Below are 27,789 nucleotides of genomic sequence, written 5' to 3'. Positions count from 1 at the left end.
TCAGACATATAATTAATTTATGGAAATTCCAAAAATATCAAGATGATATAATATTTTAATGCTGTATTTTAAAAGATTTAAACCATAGAACAATCCATGTCAAACATAATAACATTGCCTCCCACTTCCGCTCTCTCCCTCCCCTGCTTCCCCAGGGAACCCATTGTGTTACCTATTCTAAGCATGCACTCCACCACTAAGCAACATCCCTGACCATAATATTGAATTTCTGGAGACTAGTGCTATGCCAAGCCATATCAGAACCTGAGACAAAGGGGGAAAAGTGTACAGTTATATACATGGTTTTATAATTTCTAGTGGTTGCTTATTTTTATGGAAAGTTAAAGTCATTAAAAATCAAAGAGTAAGAGTGTTAAAATTTAAAACATCATTTCAAGTATAAGTATTTTATGTATCCTCAATTAAAACATGTTATATTTTGATTTTATCTTAAATAAAATGATTTAAGATTGCCACTTGGTCAGTAGAAATTGCCCTATACAAGGAATTCTCTCATTTGAAAATATAAGCTAAGCCGGGCGATGGTGGCACACGCCTTTAATCCTAGCAGTCTGGAGGCAGAGGCAGGCGGATCTCTGTGAGTTCGAGACCAGCCTGGTCTACAAGAGCTAGTTCCAGGACAGGCTCCAAAGCCACAGAGAAACCCTGTCTCGAAAAACCAAAAAAAAAAAGAAAAAAGAAAAAGAAAAAATATAAGCTAAATTTTGAAAATATTAGGCGTTTGCTTCCTCAACAGCAATGCATGCATAGTTTTGCTTTTGCCTTGGGTTTTAACATAGTTTCACATGCACTGCCAATTATTTTCTGTTGGTTGTAATGATTTAATTTAGAAGTCAATCTAAAACAGTGACTGGAATATGAGAACACCAAATCTAGGGCCAGACGTTTAAATCCTTACTGTACTGTTAAAGCATTTGCAGAAGAGCCATTTTAATGTTATCTCTTAAAATAGGAAAATCAGCAACTGCTGATTAAACACAACTCCTTGCATTACAAATTGCATTCTTTTTCCAACCTGAGCCTCAAATAATTCTGTTTCATCACATACAGTTTTAGTCAAGGTGCAAGATATTTCTAGGAACAGTTGTCCCTGGTGGACACAAGAAAACACTAGGTGGGATTAGTATAATTTTTAGCTGAGTATCTGAGTGAGTCTGAACATTTAATTTAACGAGAAGAACATGGTAAAGAAATTGCAAACCAGTGGTTGCTGTAGCCTGGACACTTCCAGATTAAGATAATGAAAGCAGTGTGCTATGCTGCAGTGGAGCACCACTGAATTATGTGTGGATGAGGACAGGAAGGACACTTTGAGATTTGATTTCACAGGCTACAGTGATATGAAAACCAACGTCTTTAATGCATTTCTCTGCAGCATGTGACAAACTTTCAACATCAACCATGAATTTGCCAAAGCAGACGGACCCTCCTATGAGTAAACGCCTGTCTTCATCCACCGTGGCAATATCTTATTCCCCAGACCGAGGCAAGTGAATGGGTAGACCTTGTCTCTCCAGTTTGCTTCTTTCTGGTGTGAATGTCTTGACAGTGTCCTTTGCAAAAGCCTCCTCTCAAGCCTTCTGCAAATATCAGTACTTTCTTAACCTCTAGGGTCAGTCAACAGGACTTTGGAAAGTGATATTGTTCCATAAGGAAAGGTCATTATTGATTGATAGGAACTGATATTCTCCCAGTCTGCAAGAACCTATTCCACAGAGCATGGAGAAGGTGTTTTTGTTTTTTTAAGCTCCTGCTGGGTCAGTGATATCATATAATTGATTAGCCAGAAGGAGCAGAATTGATTAGTTAGTTATCCGGGAGACTTGATAACATAGAAAAAATGGAACTCTAAAGTCATTCATGGTTTGTAGGCCTACCTACTTTATAAATGAAAACAGAAGTACAGAAATAATATGAGAATGCTTTTTTTCATTTATTTTATATTCCCCCTAACTCCCATCTACCTGCCCCATCCACTCTTCCTCCATTCAGAAAGGGGCAGACCTCCCATGGAGTCAACAAAGCATGGCATATCAAGTTCAAGCAGTACCAAGCTATTCTCCTGCATCAAGGCTGGGCTAGGCATTCCAGCATGGGGAATAGGTTCAAAAAAGCCAGCTCATGCACCAGAAACAGATCTTGATTCACTGCTAGGGGCCCCACAAACAGACCAAGCCACACAACTGTCACCCACATACAGAGGGCCTAGGTTGGTCCTATGCAGGCTCCCTAACTGTTGGTCCAGAGTCCATGAGCTCCCACTAGCTCAGGTCAGCTATCTCTGTGGGTATCCCTGTCCTGATTTTGACCCCCCCCCCCCCCATTGCTCATACAATCCCTCCTCTGTCTTTTCCACTGGACTCCAGGAGCTCAGCCCAGTTCTTAGCTGTGGATCTCTGCATCTGCTTCCATTAGTTACTGGATGAAGGTTCTCTGATGACAATTACGGCAGTCACCAATCTGATTACAGGAGAAGGCCAGTTCAGGCACCTTCTTCACTTTTGTTAGGAGTCTTACCTGGGGGTCATCCTTGTGGATTCCTAGAAGTTTCCCTGGTCACCAGGTTTCTCCCTAACCCAATTTTACCCTCCTCTATCAAGATATCTCTTCATTACTCTCCCCTTCAGTCCTATCTCACAACTCGACCAACTCGAGTCCTCATGTTCCCATCCATCCCCTCCCCCTCACCTTGCACACTCCCAGTTTACCCAGGAGATCTCATATGTTTTCCCTTCCAAGGGAAATCCATGTGGAGGATGCTTTTTCAAGCAGTGTTTTGGTTTGGGAGACAGTGTATATAGAGGGACACATAACTATTTTCAGAACCTGAGTATATGTAACAGTATCTGTGTTCTGATGGAGGCTCAGAAGATTAATTGGAAACCTGAATTTTTGCCTTTTGTTATACATAGATTAAAAAAAAGAGGGCTCTTCTTGTGTAACATGCATATCCTAAAGCACCAGCAAAGGAAAGTGGGGTACTATAAGACTATTGAGCTTGTCAGATTGGCCAAGAGATGATCAGGAAGAGATTTGTGACTTGGAAGAGGATAGTGGGACTTCCTGGTTGTCATTCACTGGCATTGACTCTATCCCTCCATTCCAGAGGCATGATGTATGTAGCAGAGTCCCTATAAGTGTCATAATGCTGCTGATTTCTGATACCCATTCACGGTAACTACTAGACACATGGAGGGAGGAAAAAGTTTGAAGAGAAAAATGCTTGACACTTTTGACTCTATAGCTATTCCTTTAGTGACCATACTCCATATTTTCTCATTTATTTCTTTGCATTGATGAACATGCAAACATAAATATGTTATATCATGGTTGACAACTATTATCTGCTTGGTATTCTAAACTGAAAAATGTTAATCTCCATACCATTTACTAAATAGCTATCCAAACAATATCCATTGTCATATATTATATCCCCAAACCAAAACATTTTAGTTATTAGATTTTATTTTATTTTTTCTTTTTATTTTTGAGGGTTTTTTTTTTTGTTGTTTTGGCATAGATTTTTCAGGCAGGATCTCATTCTATACTTCATACTGACCTTGAACTCCTGATATTACTACCTCCATTCCCAATGCTTGATGTAAATCATCACATCCTATGATCATTGAATTTTGGATCATGAATCCTAGCTGATAATCGGTTGACTATTATTTTTGTGCTGTTTGTGTAATTTTGCCCTTAAATCATTTTTAAAAGATTGTTATAGGATGGCACTTTTCTTTTTTTAAAAAAATATTTATTTATTCATTTATTTATTTATTCATTATGTATACAATGTTCTGTCTGTGTGTATCCCTGCAGGCCAGAAGAGGGCACCAGACCTCATTACAGATGGTTGTGAGCCACCATGTGGTTGCTGGGAATTGAACTCAGGACCTTTGGAAGAGCAGGCAATGCTCTTAACCACTGAGCCACCTCTCCAGCCCCAAAAAACCAAGTTTTAAAAATGAAAAGTGCCATCCTGGGGCTGGAGAGGTGGCTCAGTGGTTAAGAGCATTGCCTGCTCTTCCAAAGATCCTGAGTTCAATTCCCGGCAACCACATGGTGGCTCACAACCATCTATAATGAGGTCTGGTGCCCTCTTCTGGCCTGCAGACATACACACAGACAGAATATTGTATACATAATAAATAAATAAATAAATAAATAAATATATTTTTTTAAAAAATTGGTTTTTTGTTTGTTTTGTTTTTTTGAGACAGGGTCTCTCTGTGTAGTTCTGGCTGTCTAGAACTCGCTTTGTAGAGTGGCCTGGCCTCAAACTCAGAGGTCCACCTGTGTCTGTCTCCTGAGTACTGGGATTAAAGGCATATGCCATCATGCCCGACTTTGTATGTTTTTTTAATCAGTTTTTTAAAAAATATTTCTTTTAATTAATTTTTTAATTTTTTAAATCTTTTATTGAAAATATATTCTCTCATACAATACACCATGACCTGACCACAGTTTTCCCTTCCTCCACTCCTCCCAACTCCCTCTGACCTCCCCTCTCCCTGATATCCACTCTCTCTCTGTTTCCTTTTCAGAAAAAAAGAAGGCCTAAAATGAGTTCTTGTTGTTGTTTCATAGGCACAGTCCTAATTTTTCTAGTGTTAGATGTACTTAGGGAGTACTTAATGAGTCCATATAACTTTTGAAAGGGGTGTTAATTCTCTTCAACTAATACAGGTCACTGTGGTTGTTTTTTTGTTTATTTTGCTTTGTTTTGGTTTTGAGACAGACCCTTACTGTGTAGCTCAGGATTCTCCTTCTTCAGTCCCCAAATGCTGTGACTATAGGTGTGTACTATTACATATAGCTCAGATCACTGTAATAGAGTATGAAATTAGTTCTGATACCACAAGAGTGAGTGAACTCTCCTAAACTCTTAAGTTATATCTTATTTGTTTGATTTTGCTAGGACAACCAAAGCCATCCTTTGTTAGAATTATTTTTATTTCCACATTTGTTTTGCCACCAAAATGTTAAATGTCACATGCACTATCTTGTTTAAACATTATTTTTACTTTAATTCTGCTTTTTAAAAATTTAACTTAATTCAGTCCCTTAGCTCATTGCATGCACCCTAGTTCCATGGAACCCTTTCTTGTTTTGAGACTGCTAGTACCCACACAGGCTTCTTTAGCCAGAAGCAGAAGTATATATATGCTCTCAGCAGGCCAATGACTCAGGTAAAAGAGGCCAAGCTGTGAAGTCAAAGAAAATTCCTGAAGCAATTTTGATCAGACTTGGATTCCTGAATTTTTGCATTTTGCTTCTCATTTGCTGGCTTTATGAAGTTCTTTGAATGGTTAATAGCATTTTCTGCCTGGCTATGTTTAGCTGTTGCTGTTTCTTTTAAAGATAATTACTATATAGGTGAGTAAACTATTTTATGACTGACTGGTGGTATGTGAATGAGGTAGAAAATCGACTTGATGGTCTGTGGAGGTTAGTTCACTTTTCTTAGATGGTTGGAAAAGTAGCATATATATCTTACTCCCTGGAGTACCACAGCTGGCTCTACCCCTCATTATTGCTCATATATAAAATTGGAGTTTTTGTTTTTTATTTGTTGTAATAAAAACTATATATAGTGGTGAATGTTTGTAATGCCAGCTACTCAGGAGGCCAAAGTAGAAAGAGTTTAAAGCAAGTCTGGGCAACATAGTAAGACCATGTTTCAAAAATTTAATATTAAATTATCACGAGGATTAAATGAGATCATAGTATAAATAAGATAACACACTGGTAACACACAGAGTAAGAGCTCAAAAAATGTCTAGAGCCTTGCTACTTAAAACATGATCCATGATCACCACAGGGCACAAAGCCGACAGGAGGAAAAGCACTTTGAAAGGCTGTCAAGCAGTGATGGCTTAGTGTGATCAAAAGTGCACTGTGGAGGTTGGAGAAATGGCTCAATGGTTAAAAGCACTGGCTGTTCTTACAGAGGTCTTAGAATCTGTTCCCAACACCTACATGGTGGCTCACAATCATTTTTCCCTCCAGTTCCAAGAGATCCAATGTCTTCTTCTGGCCTCTGCAGGCACCTGTCATATATGTGGTACGCAGACTTATATTTAAGCCAAACACCCATATTTTTAAAAAATGAAAAAAAAAAGCCAGCAATGGAAACTTTGTAGAAAGGCGGCTCTGAGATCCTCCCTAGCCTGCACATTGAAGTCTGGCAAACACTGGCTTTCCTTAACCAAATACAATTAAATCATGATGTCAAGATTTAATGCAAGCATTATCATTTGCATATGTGCAGCACAATGTCCACATAAGGTCCAGTCTAGACTCCATTACCAAGATACAGTGGATTTGGTGAAAATGACATCAAGTTACATAGGGTCTATTCTTTTTATTTGCTTTGGGAGGGGGACAGTGGGGGACAAAATCTCATGTAGTCCAGGCTGCTCTCAAACTCACTATGTAGCTGAAACTGGCCTTGAACTCCTGATCTTTCTGCCTCCATCTCCTAAGTGTTGAGATTGCTAGTATATGTCACTATGTCTGGGTATAAAATCTCTTAAGTGGTTAGTATTTGATTTGCCAATTCTGCTTCTGGATATAGACCCAGAAAAATTAAAAAATATTTCAAAATCAGTAGAGCATTATTTACAGTATCCACGAGTGGGAACAGCTTGAATAAATAAGCAAAATGAAGTATATATGTAAAGTAGAATATTATTCAGCTTTAAATAGGAAAGGAGGCTGGGCAATAGGTGGTGTACACCTTTAATTGCAGCACTCGGGAGGCAGAGGCAGGCGGCTGTCTGTGAGTTCAATGCCAGCCTGGTCTTTAGAGTGAGTTCTAGGACAGCCAAGACTGTTACACAGAGAAACCCTGTCTCGGGGGGGAAAAAAAGGAAGGAAGGAAGGAAGGAAGGAAGGGAGGGAGGGAGGGAGGGAAGGGAGGGAATGCTGATAGATGAAGTTTGAAACTATTCTAAGTAAAAGAAAGCAGTCACAAAATACCATAACTTATATGATTCTTCTTATGTAAAATATCTGAAATAGAGAAATCCATAGAGACAGAAAGTAGATCAATGTTTCACAAGGAGTAGGGGAGGAAAGAAAGGTTAGTAACTGCTTAATGGGTAAAGGTTTTATTTGTGAGTCTTAAAATGATTTGGAGTTATGGTTATAATTGTGAATATACTAAATAATCACTGAACTGGACATTTAAAGGGGGAATTATATGGTATGTCAGTTCTACTCAACAACAAATCCCAAATTATTAGCAAGTAGGAAGTATCCCCATTTTTGAGGTAAAATGTTTCAGGGATTCCCTAAGACTAAGCTCAGATTTGATGATTTGCTCAGAAGATTCAGCATACAGGTATACTCACCTCTTTTATTTATTATGATGAAAGGATATACAAAAATCCACAAAGGAGAAAACAACTAGGAACAAAGTCTAGAAAAGACAAGGCACAAGCTTCTATAGTCTCTCCAATATAGTCACTCAGGATGAGTTTCCTGGAGATAAGACAAGTTAAGAATGTACTGCCGACCATGGAAGCTTGTTGATACTGAGTTACAGAATTCTGATCATGTGAACTCCCATTAACCTTAAAGGTATATCTTAGCCAGATTGCTTCCTTGTTCCTTCTAAATATTTTTCGCCTGGCCCCAGCACAGTTCTGGCCAGTAAGTTGAAGCTTACCTCACCACCTTTCAGATCTCAGGCAGTGTTATGACATTAAGAACACATACAAGAAGTGCCATTCTTGAGGGCTCATAGATTCCTATGGAAAACAAGAAGCTAAGAACTTCAGGACACTTGTAGCAGGAGATTCATTATCAAGAGACACCCCACAATGTGACCTCCCACTGTAGTGCCTCTCACCATGCCCCAGAGTGCTTAGTACAGTGGGAGTAATTCCTTTCAGTCTGTGATTCAAGAGGGACTGCCTGAGGCTAATCAGTCCCAAAGCCCCCTCTGCTGGTGGTACTGGTTCATCTGCCTGATGAATGTGAATAACATCTTAATATGCTGTGTTGGAACTATATCAAAATTACCCCATCACGCTTCCTCAGTTATGTGCAGTCAAGATCCAGAAATTCATGCTCATAGCAGCTTACACAGGCATTGTGGGAAGTTTCTTCTGGAAGAGAGACCTTCCAAGACCAATTCTGGAAAACAAAGATCATAGATACCTTTGTGACAGTGTCCTCCTCCACGCCACTACAAGCTGGGTTTTATTTGTATTCTATTCACAGTGTGCAGCACAATTAATAAAAACCCAGAGATAGATTTTGGGGTTTTAGGATTCATGGAGGCAGGATCACCATTTTCGGACTGAGGTAGAGGTAAGAGTCAGTGGCTGGCTGCTTTGCTTTTCTGGTTTGAGCCCCACTATCTGTCTCTGAGTTTTTATTAATTGTGCTTTACAGTCAAAACTTGATTTCTCAGTTATTCACCACACTTGTACAAGCCTCTTTTTAAAAGGATATAATATTTTTATGGGTGGGAAAGGAAGTTCAAGAAGCAAATAGAGAAATATTTAAATAAGCTTAATCAGAAAGATACACTATATTTAGGGATCATTCAAAGTAAACTACTAAATTTAAAAAAAACTTAAACATAGGTTTATGCGACTTCTGGTTATTTTGTTGTTGTTGTTTGTTTTTTAGCTTAGTCATTTACCTAGTGACAAGTGTAAAAAAATCATCCTCCTTCTTGGGACAGCTACATAGGAGAAACAAACATGCATAGTTTATCTTAAGTGTGAATATTAGGAAAAGGTAAAGTAAGTAGAGTCAGGTCCTAAGTCCATTATTATAAACCATAGCTCCTTTAAAAAAATCAAACAGAGCCGGGCAGTGGTGGCACATGCCTTTAATCCCCATTCTTGGGAGGCAGAGGCAGGAGGATCTCTGTGACTTTAATGCCAGCCTGATCTACAGAGCAAGTTTTAGGATACTATCCAAAACTATACAGAGAAATCCTATCTCAGAAAAAGAAATCAAGCAGGAAACAGCAATGATTCATCTTTTCAACCTTTCCCAGACTATAACTTTTCCAAGAAAGTATCCACACTTTGCATCAGAAATACAGCTCTGAAGAGCAGCTTGGATTTTTTGGATGTTGCCATCAGAGACCTGTTCTGTGGACATTTATATGTAACCAAGGTAGCCCAACAGTATTCAGGATGTTTCACAGTTTAGAGACCAAAGGAAGGATGTATTTGCTGCAATCTCTAGTTGAATTTTAAAACTCTATATCTCTTCTGGAAGTTGATTTTTTTCAGTATCTATTTTTATACAAAAATTATAGTTAAAAAAACATTAGTTTGAAACTTGTTCTGGTTTCAGTACTTAGTTCCAACTCACCTACTGATGACAAAACCAAGAAAAGGTTGGTTTTTTTTTTTCCCATTTCTGTTGAAGGAGAAAACTAAAATCATTCCCCAGCCGTGATTAACCTCAGTTTAGGTAGCATGGCCAAAAGTAGCCAAGAAATCCTGAGGTAACTCTGTTGGAGTTTCAGTAGTTATCTTCAAATTCTGTAGGCAACTTTCACCTCACAACATCCTGACTGTTTCACAGTATGGCCAACAACTCCATAGCTACACAAACACCACAGGTCTATTCTCCCACTATTCCCAAACATTATTTTTACTTTGTTTTTGTGAATTGGAGTTATTGTACAAGTTCCCACCTCTGATGTCAGTTGCTTCTGGGGCCCCCAAGAACATTGGAACTCTGAGGACTCATAACTTATGGCTATGATTTATTACAGTAGCAAGGTACACAACCAAAGAAGCAAAGGGAAAAGTGTATGATAAGTAGAGGAAAACAAATGTAAGATTCCAAGGTTCTCCTAAGATAGTCATACAGGATATACTCCATATAACAATACACATAAAGTATTGCCAACTGAGGAAGCACTCTGAAGATTCAATGCCTTGGGATTTTACTAGGAACTAATCATGTAGGCAACTTTACTGAGCAAATACCCAAATTTCACACACTTAGAATGTATTATTTTTACAAACAGTTTCTTAGCACTCACTAGTGAATTACACAAACCTTCCTAAAATCTAAGCTCCTAGATACTGGCCAAAGCGCAATCTTGTAAGCAGACTTGCAAAGACAATAGTCAGGGCTTCTGTGTTCTTCCTGTGTAAGGAAATTGAGTTTAGAGACATTAAGTAGCCTTCCCAAGGTAATCCAGCTATTAGATGGTAATGCAAAGTCTGCTTAGCTCCAAAGTGCACTTTTAACCCCTCAAATAAATTTGACTCTTGAATCTTGGGAATCTTATTTAAGATAAGATCTATTCTGTATACAGTAGAAAAAACATATTTCAAAAATGTGGATTATACATTATATTCTTATAGAATATATTCTTTTCAATCTCTGATTCTCCTGCCTTTTCCATCTGTGTTTCCTGTATTTTCTGGCTATTCTGTAACTCTCTAGTATTCCATGCCTGTCCTCTTGTAGCTCTTGGAAGCCCTCTCAAATCTTCATACAAGTCCTCTCCAACCCGGACCACTGAGAGGAAGAAAGGTACACCTTTATCTGGTGTGGGAGATGCTGGGAAGGGAGCCATGGCAGGAGCAGAGCCATCTCAGGTAGGTTTAACTGCCCTCTGTCACTCTTTTCTGTACTGTAATTTGTCTGACTGTGTGATTGTTTCTATTATTGACCTGGGGTCTATGTTTCTGTCAGTCTTCAGGGACTGTTCAAGGGATATATTTGTTTTTTTTCCCCAAACTTTGGAAAATTTTTCTTCTATTCTTTAAGGTTCTGGTTCTAGGATTCTTGCTTCTGTATACAACTCAAACTGAGGGTCTAGGTCAACCTTCACTCACAATAGCCTTTGAATATTTTTATATCATATAGATATTGTCAGTAAAATGACTGTTAAGCAGGAACCCATTCCCTTCTACTAAGAAATGTGTGTTTTGCACTCTACGTTATACCATGTATGCCTCAGAGTTTACAAACTGGCATCTTAGATATTAAAATCACCTTCTTCTGGTAAAGGTTTTGTAATAAGTGTATATTTTATATTTATTTGAACTTAATCTTTTAAATTATTTTATTTTTTGAGATTGTAATTACACCATTTCTACCTTTCCTTTCTTCCCTCCAAGCCTTCCTATATACTTCTTGCTCTCTTTCAAATTCATGGCCTTTTTTTCATTAGTTGTTTGTTGTTATACAACACATATGTGTGTATGTATATTTATGTGTATGAATGCATATATACATATATACATATTAATTCATATATATATATATATATATGCAAGTGTGAGAAGTTCTCTTTTGAGTTGTTAATCAGGGTTGTCCAAGAGACTCCCAAAACATTATAGACTATTGTTGTTGCCTGTGGTTGCCCTCCAAGAGATGGGAAGTAAGTCTCTATTGTTGAAAATACCATGTACTTCAGACTCAGAGCCCAGAGGCCTCTGAGCTAAAAGTGTATGTTTTTGTACCCTTTCCAGTTCTTTTATGTTTAGAGCCTTAATATGGTTATGCTGTTATTTCTTGGTAATATAACAAAGTGTAGGGCAAAGGATCTCTATGTTGAGCAAAAAAAATCATTCCAACTTGATGACTTAAATGCAATCTCATGGTATCACAAATCTCTATAAAGATTCATGCCACATGAGCATTAGACCTTTATATTGATCCCACTGGTAAAAAACTGTATCACTTTCATCTGAGGTAGATTTTCAACTTGTAGAAGCAGTACCAGTCATGGGCTGTGGCTATCATATTCTTTGTCCCTTATAGATGGAGAAAGTGAAGAAGGGACGAGTGACAACTTCTGTTTCCACTGGGGGTCTTGGGTCCCCACTGAGAAGATGTGAGCCTCCTGAAGACATTCCTAAGAGGTCATCTTCTCCTGTGAAATCCAAGTAAGCACATCTTCCCTTGCCAGAACTCTGATGGTTGACAGTCAGTTTAGTTTAGTTTAGTTTGGTTCCATCCAACATTGTTGCTTCTGCTCTGACAAAAGTATGTCCAACAGGAATGGGTGAGCAGGACAAATGCCTGCCTTTGGAGTATATGTCTATACACTTAATGTATCTTCTGAATAAATGATGAACCATTTATAAGTTTATTGCTTGGTAACATATATAGGACCCATATTTGCCAAGGTGATATATTCAGCATCTTCTCTTTAGGACCTTCAATTCCATTTTTTCTCTTCTTTATTTCCCCTGGCATTTTCCTTTCTCTTTTAATTGTACCATTTCTAACTCTAGATTGAAGTGACTGCGTTGTGCATAGGTACTTGCTTACCATCTCCTTTCCTCCTCATCTAACTGTCTCACTGTCTGTCTCTTTAACATATTACTGATGGCTAGCAATTTTGTTCTGAAGACAAGTTTACTCAGATGTTTTTTTCTGCAGGGTTCTAGAAGATGATCTACATGCAAGTATATAATGTACTTTGAGCATATGTCCCTCAGTGTAGCAACTGAATGGAGACTTGTATGAAGTGAGGGGTCAGGCCTCAGTTAGAGACTTGTTAATCTGAAGCTCATTTGCACTGTATCAACATTTTATGTTCAGTTAGTGTTCTTCCGCAAAGCTTCTTTGAGACTGGAACTGTCTTTATTTCTTGTTGTAAAACAAGTCCTCAGTATAGGTCTGTCTTGGTCCATTAGGACTGCTTGGAACTAGGGGTGCTTCACATTTCAGTTACTTAGATTTGAGAAAGCTTGCTTAGATTTCATTGGTTAAGCATCCTTGATCTGACCATTTGAAATCTGAAACATATTTTTTTTCAAGACAGGGTTTCTCTGTGTAGCATTTTAGAGCCTGCCCTGGAACTTGCTCTGTAGTTCAGGCTGGCCTTAAAGTCATAGAGATCCACCTGCTTCTACCTCCCAAGTGCTGGGATTAAAGGCATGCGCCACTACCGCTGACTTTGAAAATTTTGAGTAATGGTATCATGTTCAAGAAGCATTGGAACGTGGATCATTTCAGATTTCAGAACTTCTTATTAAGAATGATTAATGTAGCATAAATAATAAAAATCCATAGACAGATATTGGGGTTCAAGCTGGAGATCAGAAAAGCAAAGCGGCCAGTTACTGGCTCTTACCTCTACCTTAGACTGAAATGGCGATCTTGCCTCCATGAATCCTCAGGATGAGTCTGAGCATGAGACCTGTCTTTTCCCGTCTTAATATTCTTCTCTATTTTGATTTAAGGTGTGCACTACCACCACCTAGCTTCTATTGCTGGAATTAAAGGTGTATGCTACCACTGCATAGTTTATATGGCTGACTAGTGTGGCTGCTTTGCATTCTGATCTTCAGGCAAGATTTATTTATTAAAACACAAATACTATACCACTATAGATTAACCTAAAAATAAAGAAAGAAGACAAAACAAAAATAAAACAGAAAAAAAGATCAAAAAGAATACTTAACTGTTGTGGGAGCTGCGGGCCTGCTCTTTCGTCCCGCCCGGCTCCCGCATGGCTAGCTTTACACCAGAAATAACAACACACAAACTGTATTCATTTAAACACTGCCTGGCCCACTAGCTCCAGCCTCTTACGGGCTAATTCTCATATTTTGCCTAACCCATTTTTAGTAATCTGTGTAGCACCAGTCTTATCAGGAAAGATTCAGCATGTCTGACCTGGCGGCTTGCTTCATTGTGTCTGCCCTGGAGAGAGCTGCATGGCGTCTGAGCTCACTTCCTCTTCCTCCCAGCATTCTGTTCTGTTTACTCCACCTATTTAAATTTTAACCTATCAGGGCCAAGGCAGTTTCTTTATTTAACCAATGACCTTCCTCCATCACTTAACTTTTGTGAAAGAGTTGAGAGGTCTCAAGAGAAGCAAGTATTTCTTGGTTTTACCTTTTTAAATTAATTAATTAATTCTCTCATACATTACATCCTACCCACAGTTCCCCCTCCCTTCTATCCTCCTAGTTTCCACTACACCTTCCCTTTCCCCTAGATCTACTCTTCTTCCTTTTCCCTTTAGAAAAAAAAAGCAGGCCTCCCAAGGATATGAATTAAACATACATGACATAACAAGTCACAATGAGACTAAGCACATCCCTTGTATCAAGGCAAGATAAGGCAGCCCAGTAGGAGAAAAAGGATCCCCAAAGCAGGCAAAAGAGTCAGAGACAGCCCTATTCCCACTGTTAGTAGCCCCATAAGAACACTAAGCTACGTAATCATAACATATGCAGAGGACCTAGGCCAGACATATACAGGCTCCCTGTTTGTTGGTTCAGTCTCTATGAGCCCCTATGAGCCCTACTTAGTCGATTTTGTGGACCTTGTTCTGGTGTCCATAACCCTTCTGGTTCCTACAATCTTTCTTGCCCTTCTTGCATGGGATTCTCCAAGATCCCTCAACCTAATATCTGGCTATAGGTCTCTGCATCTGCTCCCAGCAGTTGTTGGATAAAGACTCACCAATGAAAATTGCTCTACAATTAATAGCCGAATATCATTAGGAATCATTTCATTTACTTTTTTTTTACCAGTTGTATTTTGTTCTATCCTAGGTCTTGAGCCATCCAGCCTCCAGTTCCTGGCCATCCAGGCAGTGTTAGCTATAGGCTCCCTCTCATGGCATGGGTCTCAAGTTGTACCAGTTATTGGTTGGCGCCACACCTACAAGTTTTGCACTATCTTTACCTCAGCACATCTTGCAGGCAGGACAAATAGTAGGTTGAAGGTTTTGCGGCTGGTTTGGTGACCCAGTCCTACTGCTAAAGGCCTGCCTGGTTAGAGGAGATGGCCAGTTGAGGCTCCCTATACCCCATTACTAGGAGTCTTAACAAGGGCCATCCTCATAGATTGTGTTTCCATTGCACTAGGTTTCTACCTCAGCCCCGAATGCCCCCAGTACTAAAAAGCTAGATGTTTTGGTGGTACGTGTCTATACACATCTATAATCATAATATTTGGGTAGCTGAGCCATAAGAGATCATATAAATTCTAGGCCAGCATGAGAATAGGCTATATATTGAAATCCCTCTCTCCAAATAAATAAAAATCAAGTGCCAGGAAATATAGATTTCCCACTGGTTGAAAATTAGTGGATGAATCACAATGGTTATAGACTGGTCTAGAAAATCATAGGAACTCATGTGCAACAAGCTTAAATTATTTATGAAAATTCAGCCAAACTATATAGTAATAAAAAGACATTGGTCACAACCACGCACAACCACAAGCGGTTATCTCAGAAATGTTACGAATGAAAAAAACAAGTTATAGAGGAATGCCATTAATAGATTCCATTTATTTTTAGTTCCAAGATGTACTACCTAAAAAATGTTCTTCAGAATTAAATATGATAACAGTCTCTCTCCATGTATACCCACACGCCAGAGGAGGGTGCCAGATCTCATTACAGATGGCTGTGAGCCATCATGTGGTTGCTAGGAATTGAACTCAGGACCTCTGGAAGAACAGCCAGTGCTCTTAACCACTGAGCCATCTCTCCAGCCCTCATTCTTTATATCTTAACATATTTTATAAACTTTGTTTTATATATTCAATATTGAAGAAAAAGAAACTTGATATTAAAAATGATGTCACACATAAATAAGCTTGATTTATTTTTGACATTTTATCTGCGTAGAATACTGATGGCTCTAATTATTTTTTAAACATTTTTTTATTTTTTTCAAGACAGGGCTTCACTCTGTCCCCTGGAACTCCTGGAACATGCTCTGTAGACCAGGCTGGCCTCAGACTCACAGAGATGAATTACCTCTGCCTCTTGAGTGCTGTGATTAAAGGCATGTGCCACCACTACCTGGCAACAATTTTTAAATATTATTTTATATAAAATACCCACATATATGTTTGTGTACCAGAGTGTGCCTGGTATCCATGGAGGCCAGATTGCCATGGAACTGGATAAAAAAGGTTATGAACCACCATGAAGATCCTGGGATTTGAATCCAGATCCTCTAGAAGAACAGCCAGTACTCTTTTTTCTTATTGATATTTATTAAGCTCTACATTTTTCTCTGCTCCCCTCCCTGCTACTCCCCTCCCCCCTTCAATCCTCCCCCAAGGTCCCCATGCTCCCAATTTACTCAGGAGATCTTGTCTTTTTATACTTTCTACTTCCCATGTACATTAGATCTATGTAAGTCTCTCTTACTGTCCGCATTATTCTCTAAGTTCTCTGGGATTGTGGTTTGTAGGCTGACTTTCTTTGCTTTATGTTTAAAAAACACCTATGAGTGATAATTGTCTTTTTGTGTCTGGGTTACCTCACTCAAAATAATGTTTTCTAGCTCCATCCATTTTCCTGCAAAATTCAAGCTGTCGTTACTTTTTTTCTGCTGTGTAGTACTCCATTGTGTAAATGTACCACATTTTCCTTATCCATTCTTCGATTGAGGGCCATTTAGGTTGTTTCTCTGCTCTGGCTATGACAAACAATGCTGCTATGAACATAGTTGGGCACATGTCCTTGTGGCACGATTGAGCATCCTTTGGATATATGCCCAAAAGTGGTATTACTGGGTCTTGAGGAAGGTTGTTTCCTAATTTTCTGAGAAATCGCCACACTGACATCCAAAGGCGTCATACCAGCTTGCGTTCCCACCAGCAATGCAGAAGTGTTCCCTTTTCCCCACAACCTCTCTAGCATAAGTTGTCATCAGTGTTTTTGATCCTGGCCATTCTTTCAGATGTAAGATGAAATCTCAGAGTTGTTCTGATTTGCATTTCTCTGATGACTAAGGATGTTGAACATTTCCTTAAGTGTCTTTCAGCCATTTTAGATTCCTCTGTTGAGAGTTCTCTGTTTAGGTCTGTACTCCATTTTTTTATTGGATTATGTATTCTTTTGGTGATCAATTTCTTTAGGTTTTACTGGTATTGTGTTGCTCTTTGTGGTGTAGCATGTGATTTTTACCTTTTCTACTCATCTTTTCCTCTAATAGGTGTGGTTGGGGTTGTCTGAGATTCTGTTGAATAATCTAGGTGCCAGTGAATCCAAAGCTCAAATGGTCGTTCATCATGGTACAGTCAGTGTCACAGTTCTAGTTACCCCATTGGTTATTCCTGTTCCTGGAGGTAGCTCAGTGCTCCTTTGCTTTGGTCTGCTAGGTCCATTGGAGTCTGCTGTCTCAAGCCTACTTTGGCCTAGGCTGCAGCATTGATCTGTTTCTGTAAATGCTGGTCTGGATCTCCTCCTGCAGAAGCCCTGGCTTGGAGTTGGACCTGTTGTGGTGATCACTGACTCTGGATCTGGTCGCTGGCTGGCTCAGTCCTGATCCACCCGTGTCCCAGGACTGGGTTTTCTCCTGGCTTCTGCTCCTAGTGGAGCTTGTTCTCTCTGTGTCTTAGGTAACTGGTTCAGTCCCAATCTTGTTCCGGTGGAGATAGCAGACTCTGAGTCAGGTTGCTGGCTCAGTCCTGATCAGCCAGTGTTCTGGGACTGGGTTGGCTCCCAGGGTTCGATTAGCTCCTGGCTTCTGCTCCTGGTGGAGCTTGTTTCCTCAGGCTCTCTCTGTCCTAGGAGTCTAGTTCTGTTTCACTCCTGTGGAATTTGTTGCCCCAGGTGGAGTTCCTTACCTCAGGGCAACTTTGGCTTAGGTAACTGGCTTTGACCTGTATCTGTAAATCCTGGTCTGGATTCCATTCTGCAGAAGTCCCTAGGTTGGAGTTGGACGTGGAAAGGTTTCTGGTTCCGGTCTATTGCCTGGAAGGTTCCAGGCTAGGGTGCGCCTGAACCCGCAGGGGACCTGCTTACGTGCTCAGACCCGCAGGGGTTCCAGGTTCCTGCCTATTCCCTTTGATGTCACAAACCAGTGCTGGAACCCACAGAGGACCTGGCTCAGGCCTACTCTCTCTGAGGTTCCAGACTCGCACCTGGCCCTGCCAAGATTTCTGGTTCTTGCCTATTCCCTCAGAGGTCCAGGTTTACTCACACCCAGGATGACAGAGGTCCTGGCTCAGGCCTAGTTCTTGGGAGGTCCTAGACTCTGGCCCAGATCCACCAGGGTGTTGGCTTAGGTCTACTCCCTTGAATGTCCTGGATTCACATCTGGACCCTTAGCAGTCTCTATCTCTGGCTCACTTGCTCAGGGGTTCCTCCCCCGTACCTGTTCCAGTGGAGATTTTTGACTCTGGATCTAGTAGCTGGCTCAGTCCTGATCCGCCTGTGTCCCAGGACTGGGTTTGCTCCTGGCTTCTGCTTCTGGTAGAGCTTGTTCTCTCTGTGTCCTAGGTAGCTGGTTCAGTCCCACTCTGGTTCTGGTGGAGGTCACCAACTCTGAGTCAGGTTGTTGGCTCAATCCTGGTCTGCCAGTGTTCCAGGACTGGGTTGGCTCCCAGGGCTGTATTTTCTCCTGGCTTTAGCTCCCTGTGGAGCTTGCTTCCTCAGGCTCTCTGTCATAAGAGTCCCGTAAGTCAAGATGCCTGTTTTTATGTGGTGAAGGTAACCAGGTTTAAATTTGTTTCCTAGCATCTCTTCACTGAATGTCATCCAGAAAACTCCCCCAGCCAGTACTCTTACCCATTGAGCCATCTCTCCAGTCCTTTAAAAACATACAAAAAAGCTTGTGGCTTTGAAAGGTATGCTTAGTGTTGTTTTTTAAAAAATGCTGCAAGATCCCCGCGGCAGTAGGCAGCAGAAATGCTGTAGGTCCCAAATGGTGGTAGCGGGCCATGTGGTGGCAGGCAGCAGGCTCTGGGAGCAGCCACTCCCAGGCAGAAATGGCTGCCAATCCCAAAGTGGTGGCCTGCGTGGTGGTGGCGGGCCATGTGGCGGCAGACAGTGGGCCCTGGGAGCAGCCAGTCCCAGGCAGAGACAGCTGCTGATCTCAGAGCAGTGGTGGTGGGCCATGTGGCAGCAGGCAGTGGGCCCCAGGCAGAGAAGGCTGCTGGTCCCTGAGCAATGGCTGGTCCCAGGCAGGGAGACATATGGCCGGCGGGCAGAAGACAGAAACATGGATAGACACGACATGCAGGGTGAGGTTGAATGTTTATTCAGGGGGTTATGGAGGAGGAAGGATGAAGGGAGGACAGAGAGAGAGAGGGAGAGAGAGAGAGGAGGAGGAGGAGAAAGAGACAGAGAAGGGGGAAGCAGAGAAGTGGGGAGAGAGGCAGAAGCGAAGCTGTCTCTCCAAGAGGAAGATGGAAGAGAGATAAAAGGAGAGAGAGAGAGAAAACACGTGTGCAAGTCAAGGAAGCAGGACAGGTCAGAGGTAATGGGAGTGGGCGTGGCTTGTCCCTTAAAGCGACAGGAAAGCACAACACTTAATTATTTTGAATTCTGATCCCAAAGCTCAGGCTACTTATGTGATGAATGTGAACTCTTAAGCTCTGACATTACAGTATCCTCCTTGATCTCAGGTAAATTAAGCCCCGGTTTGATAGTTATGTATATTACTAGCATTACTCTTTTAAGTGGTTGTTTCTTTTCATTGTTTGTATTGTCAGATATTTCTATGAGTTCTAGAAGACTTAGCTTCAACTACACTCTGAAACTAGTATATGGAACAAAGCTAAAAATCTAGAGAGAAGAAATCAAATGTGGCCAAAAATGTTTCCTTAGCCTGTTTCTGCTTCTGAGTCTTAATATATTACTTATGCTTCCAATTGTTCTGTGCTAAATATTGTAAGTTGGTGTTTGGTCATTATGATAGTCATGTGGACCGGTTTTCTTTATTTCTTTTTCTTTTTCTTTTCTTTTTTTTTTTTTTTTTTTTTTTTTGGTTTTTCGAGACAGGGTTTCTCTGGAGCTTTGGAGCCTGTCCTGGAACTAGCTCTTGTAGACCATGCTGGTCTCAAACTCACAGAGATCCTCCTGCCTCTGCCTCCCGAGTGCTGGGATTAAAGGTGTGTACCACCACCGCCTGGCTTGGCATTTACATTCTTATCTGAATTTTTACTTGTAAAGGATGACATCTAGTGTACCTGGTTCTGCAGGTACACATATTTGTATACTTACCCAGTATACAGATATACTATATGTTTAAGTCTAAACAAAGGATCATTTGAATTTGGACCAATTTTTAAGCCTTTCTATTTCAACTTTTTCAGCTTTAAAGAACTGAAAATACCCTTTCATCTACATTTGTTTCACCATTCTTACCCTGTCAGTAGACATCTATCTTTTTCTCCCAGAACTGTTGAAAGTATGTTTCTGATGATATGTCCCTAAAGAACAAAGTCATTCTTTTACACACTGTGATAGTTGGTCTTCACTGTCAACTTGGTTGGATTTGGAATCACCTAAGAGAAACACCTCCGTGCATGTCTTTGAGGGAGTCTCTAAAGAGGTTTAACTAAGGAGAGGAGACTCACCCTGAATATGAATGGCACTATCCCATAACCTGGAGTCTCAAACTGAAAATTCAAAAATGAAAGAGGGGGCTGGAGAGATGGCTCAGTGGTTAAGATCACTGGCTGGTCTTCTAGAGGACCCAGGTTCAAATCCCAGCACCCACATGGCAGCTCACAACTGTCTGTAACTCCAGTTCCAGGGGATCTGATACCTTCATACCAATGCACATAAAATAAAGTTAAATAAATTTTAAAAAATAAATAAAGAAAGAAAGAAAGAAAGAAAGAAAGAAAGAAAGAAAAAAAACGGAGGAATATGAGTAGAAGCATTTCTCTCCTTTTGATTAATTGGATGAAGTTTAACTGACTATCTCCTTCTCGCATTCATGCTGCCATACTTTCTGTACCATGATGGGCTGCATGCAGTCCCTTAACCATAAACCAAAATAAACTCTTTCATAAGTTACTTTTTTGGACATTTTGTTGAAGCAGTGCCAAAAGTAACTAATACACATACTCGTGGTATGTGAAAATTAGAAAATTACTTTGATATACTTAATCTATAGTGTATATATATATATATATGTATATACATAGTTTTGGTCAATTGTCTTAATAAGGTACTTTATAATGTTACTACACCCCAGCCCAGGAGCCAGTCTGCAAAGAGTACCACAATGTATTTGATAATTTAATCACCTTAGTCTTCTTTATTTTGTTATTCACTATTTATCTTTGTGTGTGTTTGATAGGATTTTATATATACTAGGCCATCCTTGAACTCACTGTGTAACTGAGAATGGCTTTGAATTCCTGATCATCTTGCCTCCACCTTCCAAATTCTAGGATTATAGACATGTGCCACCATACCTCACTCTTAGGTCTCTTAACTTGTAACAACAGTTCCTTAGTTTTACTTTTTTCATGATCTTGACATACAAGATAGTTCATTTGAGGGCTGGTCTTTGATTTAGGTTGGTTTGGAAGTTTACTTGAGGTTAGATTCAGGTCAGAAACCCCATGGCAGTGGTGTTGAGTCCTCGTTACTGCCGCATACCATGGTGTCAGTTTGTGAGGTAAGGTAGTGTATATAGGCTTTCTTTTTCTCTCTGGAAAGTAATAAATTTCAGACTGTTGACTGAGTTGTATTTAATCATAGAACCCTCTCTCCTATCCAGTGTGTCTACTGTGGACTGTGTTAACCATACTTAGCATTAGATAGCACTGAAGAAAATAAAACCAAATTCCAGGAGGTGTGTATGGGGATTCCTTTGGGGTTCCACTTTGCAGTCCATTCACATACAGAAGTATGAAGCTGCCTCTAGAGAATTATTTTTGCCATTGTACTTACAGAGGGAGGTGTTTGTTACTATTGTTTGCTAGTCATGCAGCTTTAAAAAGTTATATACTCAAGTTGGGCAGTGGTGGCACACGCCTTTAATCTCTGTGAGTTTGAGACCAGCCTGGTCTACAGAGCAAATTCCAGGAACAGGCTTCAAAGCTACAGAGAGAAACCCTGTCTTGAAAAACAAACAAATAAAAAATCCAAGTTACATAATCCTGCTCTGTGCTACAGGAAGGCCTCCTTCAACTCCCCAAGCATACTTTTTAAATTCCCTATTACAGTATCATTGAACCTGAAAAAAAATTAAAGTAGCAAACTAAAACTAAAAACTATAAAAGCAAATATCAGTACTTGGATGCCAGCCCTGTTCTCACTATTTGTATCTCTTAGGAAAAAGTCATTTATGCTCTCAGGACTGTTTTTCTTATTTAAGAAAAACTATAATTAATACCAGTTTCCTTCCTGCCTACATCACTGACATTGGCTCTGAATAAATAGATGTGTACATACTTCGAAATAAAGCTCTATAAAAAGCACCATGACTTCTCCCAATTAACTTAAGCTTATTTTCTTCCCTCAGCTTAGATACATATTTCTGGGACCTAGAAAAAAATAACACTGCCAAGCTTCCCTTGGCTTGTAGTACTCTGAGTCAGCCTGACTAGAGAATTATGGAACCTGCCAGACCAACTGTGTCTTGTTCAAGATGTACTCCTCTTGCACGTTGGCCAACAGGATGCTAAATCCATTTAAACATATATAGAGGCAAGATGTTCTGGATATTCTAAACACCAATAAAATTAAGAACTTCAAGACTATATTTTATATTTTGGTTGCCCATTATGCCCCTCTCTCCCTCCCTCCTTCCTTCCCTTCCTCCCTCTCTGTATGTGTGTGTCTGTCTGTATATTAGCATATTTTGTTTATTAATGAGGAGTTGGAATGAGGGATTATAAACAGCCTTCATGAGTTTTATCCCAAATAATCTATTCTCTCTTAACAGGTAGAAGGGTTTTTGTTGTTGTTGTTGTGTTGTTTATTTTTTTATTTTTTTTTATTTTCGAGACAGTGTTTCTCTGTAGCTTTTGATTCCTGTCCTAGAACTAGCTCTTCTAGATCAGGCTGGCCTCAAACTCACAGAGATTCACCTGCCTCTGCCTCCCCAGTGCTGGGATTAAGGGCGTGCACCACCACTGCCCGGCTTTCTCTAATCTCTTGTATGTTGTTAGTAATGTTTGCTTCTTAGGTTCCTGTTCAAGTTCCTAAATTTTTCCTTTCCAGATTTCCCTCAGTTTGTTGTTTTTTAATGTGTAGTCATGAGTGCTTGGCCCAGTTTACTTATAACAGAACCTCAACATCAGTGGTGTGATGTTAACTTCCACCTGACCATTATGCTTCAGTTCTGCCAGATAGAGAATGTGACCTCATTTTGCATTAGTGAGCCATTTAAAGCAGATAAGAATGTCATGTTGGCATTCTGATGGTGACTTTAAGGCTGCTAAGCTTGTGACCAGTTCATGCTTTATATTAGTTGCTTTTCTCATAACTGTGACAAAATACTTGACAAAAGCAACTTAAGGAAAGGTTGAATTTGATTCACAGTTTGAAGGTACAGTTGGGGAAAGCATGACACTAGGAGCTTAAAGCAGCTGGTTACATTGCATTCATAGTCAGGAGGCAGAGAGAGATAAATGATAATGCCCAGATCCTCACTTTCTCTTTTTTATTCAGCTCCCCTCCTCATTCATGGTGTAACCCATATTAAGAGTGGTTTTTTTGCCAGGTGGTGCTGACTCATGCCTTTACTCCAAGTACTCATCAAGATGCAGAGGCAGGTGGATCTCTGAGTTCAAGACCAGACTGATCTACAGAGTGAGTTCCAGGACAGCCAAGGCTACGCAGAGAAGCCCTTTCTCAAAAAAAAAAATATGGAGGGTGATATAGAAAGACACTGATATCAATCTCTGGCCTCCGCATATACACATACAGACATACATGCATTTACACATTTACTAATTGTATCCAAACCATGGTACCATCCTAAACATTGTGATAAAGCATAAATGATTATGTTTTAACATAATTTGGACATGTATTACCAGCTGAATTTCTTAAAATTTATCTCTTTTGGGATGACTTTTGGGAGAGTATAATAAGCCCTATTATTGTTTCTACAGAAGGATGAAGTTATTCAGTTTATTCTGTTTTCCTTTTTTGTTTTTTTTTTTCAAGACAGGGTTTCTCTGTAGCTTTGGAATCTGTCCTGGAACTCACTCTGTAGAATAGGCTTGCATCGAACTCACAGAGATCTGCCTGCCTCTGCCTCCCAAGTGCTGGGATTAAAGGTGTGTGCCACCACGGCTCAGCTGGAACAAAACTTCTTACGAAGAGTTTTATGGTCAAGTACGGTATCTGTTCTGCCTTATTTTTGTTTTCCAGGACAACTTCAAAAGCATATCCACAGTCTCCAAAGAGAAGTGAAGTCTCCAAAGTGAAGCCCCTATATATAGGGTCTCCTGTGAAATATCGCTTTCCTCCCATTCCCAGTGAAGAAGCACTCAAGAAGAAAGCAGAGAAGGAGAAGAGCAATAAGGAAAAGGAGGGTGCCACTGGTCAGCAGGCCACTGGCATACCCAAAGAAGAAACCCTAGAGAAGCACATGGCTGACAAGTATGCCACTGAGAAGCACATGGTTGACAAACCTGTCACCGAGAAGAATGTGGTTGACAAACCTGTCACTGAGAAATATGTAGCTGATAAGCATGCCACTGAGAAGCATTCTACCACCGGAGGGAAGACTGAGCACAGTACAGGTAAACATTCTCTGTTGATGTTGCCAGTTAGCCTTGGCCTTCCCCTCATAGTTCTTCCTCTGTCCTGATCTATATCTCATTCTCTCACGTTTTGGAGAAGAGGAGGTTTTCCCTAGGAAAATGTCATCCTCTTTTACTGTTTCCTTAGGCTTTCTATCATTTTTAATAGTGCTTTATTTATGAGACCTACGCCTTGATTCTGCTTATGACTATGGAACCTAAGATGGTTCCCATGCAGCCTATATGTGCTCTTCTACACAACAGAGCACTAGCCTTAGTTCTTAAAGTCACTAAGATGGGAGTGTTGTGGAACTTACTTGTAGCTCTATCCTTAACTGTTTCCTGTCCCTACTGAGGCCTAAAAACACCAAGAGTCGGCACAGGCTGCTGGGAGGCCGCCTCTTCCCTCTTGGCCTCCCAGTTTCCCAGTGTGTTTTGGGTCGCCAAATGGGAGGGGGAGACACAAGATGGCTCCAGCCTCCGGCTGTTCGACTGCCTGACCTAGGAAGGCAAGCCCCCACCTGGCTTGCATCTTGTAGTGAAAGGAGACACTGATTATTGAAGAGAAGAAGTATTACTTATTTGGGAGAAACCCTGATTTGTGTGACTTCACCATCTATCACCAGTCTTGCTCCATGCAGCACTGGTTTACCACAAGCACCTGAAGAGAGTTTTCTTGATAGATCTCAACAGCACTCATGACGCTTTCTTGGGTCACATTCGGGTGGAACCTCACAAGCCTCAAGAGATTGCCATTGATTCCGCGGTCTCATTTGGTGCATCCACAAGGGCATACACTCTGCGAGAGAAGCCTCAAACATTGCCATCAGCTGTTAAGGGAGATGAGAAGATGGGTGGAGAGGACGATGAACTCAAGGGTTTTCTGGGACTTCTAGAAGAGGAGACCAGGCTTGATAACTTGACAGATAATACTGCCCACAACAAACGAATTTCAACTCTCACTCTTGAGGAGGGAAATCTGGACATTCAGAGACCAAAGAGGAAGAGGAAGAACTCATGGGTGACTTTCAGTGAGGAAGATGCTACCCAGAGGATGTGGATCCCTCTGTTGGTAGCTTCTGGAACATGGTGCAGTGGTTCCAGTCAAGAAGAAACGGATGGAGGGCTCTGGCTCTCTGGGCCTGGAGGAGACAGGAAGCAGGCACATACAGAACTTTGCCTTCAGTCGAGGACTATACGGGAGCCTTCCCCCCCACACATAGTGAAACAGGCTCCCAACCTCATGGCATCCATGGGACAGCACTCATTGGTGGCTTGCCAATGCTATACCCAAACCTCGCCCCTGACGTGGACTTCCTGTTGTGCCATTGGCAGTGACCATAAACCCCACACCAAACCCTGCAGTCTATAACCCTGAATCTGTAAACGAACCCAAGATGAAGAAATACGCAAAGGAGGCTTGGCCCCACAAGAAGCCCACACTTTCCTTACTGATTGGATATTTTTGGCTATGAAGTGGGTGGGATGGGTAGGATGAATGGAGGCTGGCAACGGGGGCTAATGAACTAGGGAGGAGACCATACTGTGTGTGGTATCGTCTTTCAGAAAGTCTCCTGGGCTCCTAACATGTAATATTGAGACTAGGGGTGGGGCTGAAGTTACCAGTTGGAGACCTGAGTCAGAACACAGAAGTGTGGAGAAAGGCTCCCCAGGCACTAAGCAGACTGCCCTGGTGTTCTCCCTCCGCTTCCCAGGGCCATTTTCATGTGAAGTCACACAGTCCAGGTGGAATCCAGAGCTATGGAGGAGGCGGTAGTCTCATTTAAATTCATTTCCCTTGTGAGTCCCAGGTAGCAAAATGATTGTCATGGATCCCAGGTTGGTTGGCATTCTTCATTTTATTAAAGTAAGGTGTAAGTCCATGGTTTTGAGGTCCAGTAGTTAGGCCTTTCTCCTCGGTCCTTTCTGCTGGAATGAGACCATTGAGTTCCCTTTGTCTGTGGCCAGTGTCATGGGCACAGATTTATGGGTTTTTACGGTATTGTTGGACTTGATCTATTTTCCTTGTCCACTCGGAACACTCCACTTGCTAGTTGGCATTTAGTTCCTGTGCTGCCCTCCTGTGGCATCAACTTTTGTGTGTGCTATGAGGCAGTTTCTTAAGAATATGACTAGATAGGATGGCTCACGATGAACAGGAAAAGACTGTACTTTGCAAGGACCAGGTTCGTATCAGGAGGATAGTGCCCAGCTCTTGGTTTGGAGGTTTCCCCGAACCCCCTCCCAGTGTAGCATTCTGGTTATTCAGAGCTCCAGGCTAGACTTGGCTAACAGGAGACCAGGTAGGAACCATTGTATGAGCTTTGTACAGATTTGTACATTTGTGTAATAGGGCTTTTTACCTGTAACCTTTATTACATTGTAAATTAAAGGTAACTTTTGTCAAAAAAAAAAAAAAAAACCAAGGGTCACAGCTTCTTCGGCCTAGTGACTAATTGTAACTGTGTTGCAGTGTTTGCCATCACTACACTGAGTTAATAGTTATGTGTCCACTTCTATGTGAGTGGGCTCATTGTATTCATTTTGTATTCATTTCCCCTGATTTTTTTTACTACTAAATGTCTTACTGCCTCAGGAAAACCCACAGCAGGCACCACTGATGCAGAGGAGGCTACAAAAATTCTAGCTGAAAAGAGACGTCAGGCTCGGTTACAGAAGGAACAAGAGCAAGAACGGTTCGTGAAGGAAGAACAAGAGAGGTATACAGGAACTCAGGCTTGTGTGATCTGATGTAAAGGTGGGGTTGGAAAGATTGGCTTGCCTTTCTTTTTACAATTTTTGTGTTGCCAAAACCTGGACAGTAGTATAGGAATCTAGATTGCATGCATTTCACAGAAGCTATATGTCATTAACAGTGGCAGAACTTTGCTCTTTTTTGAGAACCTAGAAACTCACATTAGCAGGATCTAAATGTTACAGGTACCTTCCTTTCCTTTCTTAGATATAGAGACAATTATATAGGCAACTCTAGTAGAGCTATGAGGAGAGTTTGAACTTTGGTGATAGATTGAGTCTCCCTGGATAAACAAAAGATTCTGGATATAGAGATTTTGACTCTATTTCCCAGACGATCCTAACTCATGCTCTAAAATCAAGGAGGAAAGAGAGTAAGTAGGTCAGAGTCCCATAGATAAGAAGCTCGAGAGAAGAGTCAACCCCCTAGCCCATGACAATGAGGTATGTGGAAATCCTCTCCTGGAGAAAGACAAGGGATGTCATTGCAGTAGTCTCTAGATGTTGGAGGGAATCTATCAGAAGTGTTCAGGGAACATTGTGAAAATGTGCTGGCCCTGTCTCATTCTACCTTAGCAATTCATC

At 40.8% G+C, this 27,789-nt stretch overlaps 1 protein-coding gene and 1 pseudogene across 5 annotated transcripts in view; both read left to right on the top strand.

Annotated features, from left to right (window-relative positions):
* Positions 1–27,789, top strand: part of LOC121441193 (MAP7 domain-containing protein 2-like) — a 132,849-nt gene that overhangs the window by 86,931 nt on the left and 18,129 nt on the right. For 2 of the 5 annotated variants that reach the window (XM_041642333.1, XM_041642332.1), the window contains exons 6-10: positions 1,397–1,507; positions 10,483–10,613; positions 11,785–11,909; positions 24,077–24,450; positions 27,047–27,170. In XM_041642333.1, coding sequence (XP_041498267.1) covers positions 1,397–1,507; positions 10,483–10,613; positions 11,785–11,909; positions 24,077–24,450; positions 27,047–27,170 — 865 coding nt within the window. The remainder of the gene's footprint in view (positions 1–1,396; positions 1,508–10,482; positions 10,614–11,784; positions 11,910–24,076; positions 24,451–27,046; positions 27,171–27,789) is intronic. The other 3 variants (XM_041642336.1, XM_041642335.1, XM_041642334.1) reach the window with 2 other exon arrangements.
* LOC121441182 lies at positions 24,674–25,925 on the top strand (annotated as a pseudogene).

The sequence above is a fragment of the Microtus oregoni genome, unplaced genomic scaffold, assembly GCF_018167655.1.
Source record: "Microtus oregoni isolate MIOR12 unplaced genomic scaffold, Mior012 000074F_000, whole genome shotgun sequence".
Taxonomy (NCBI): Eukaryota; Metazoa; Chordata; class Mammalia; order Rodentia; family Cricetidae; genus Microtus; species Microtus oregoni.
The sequence above is the reverse complement of the archived record's forward strand: the minus strand, read 5'-3'. Positions and strand labels throughout refer to the sequence as shown.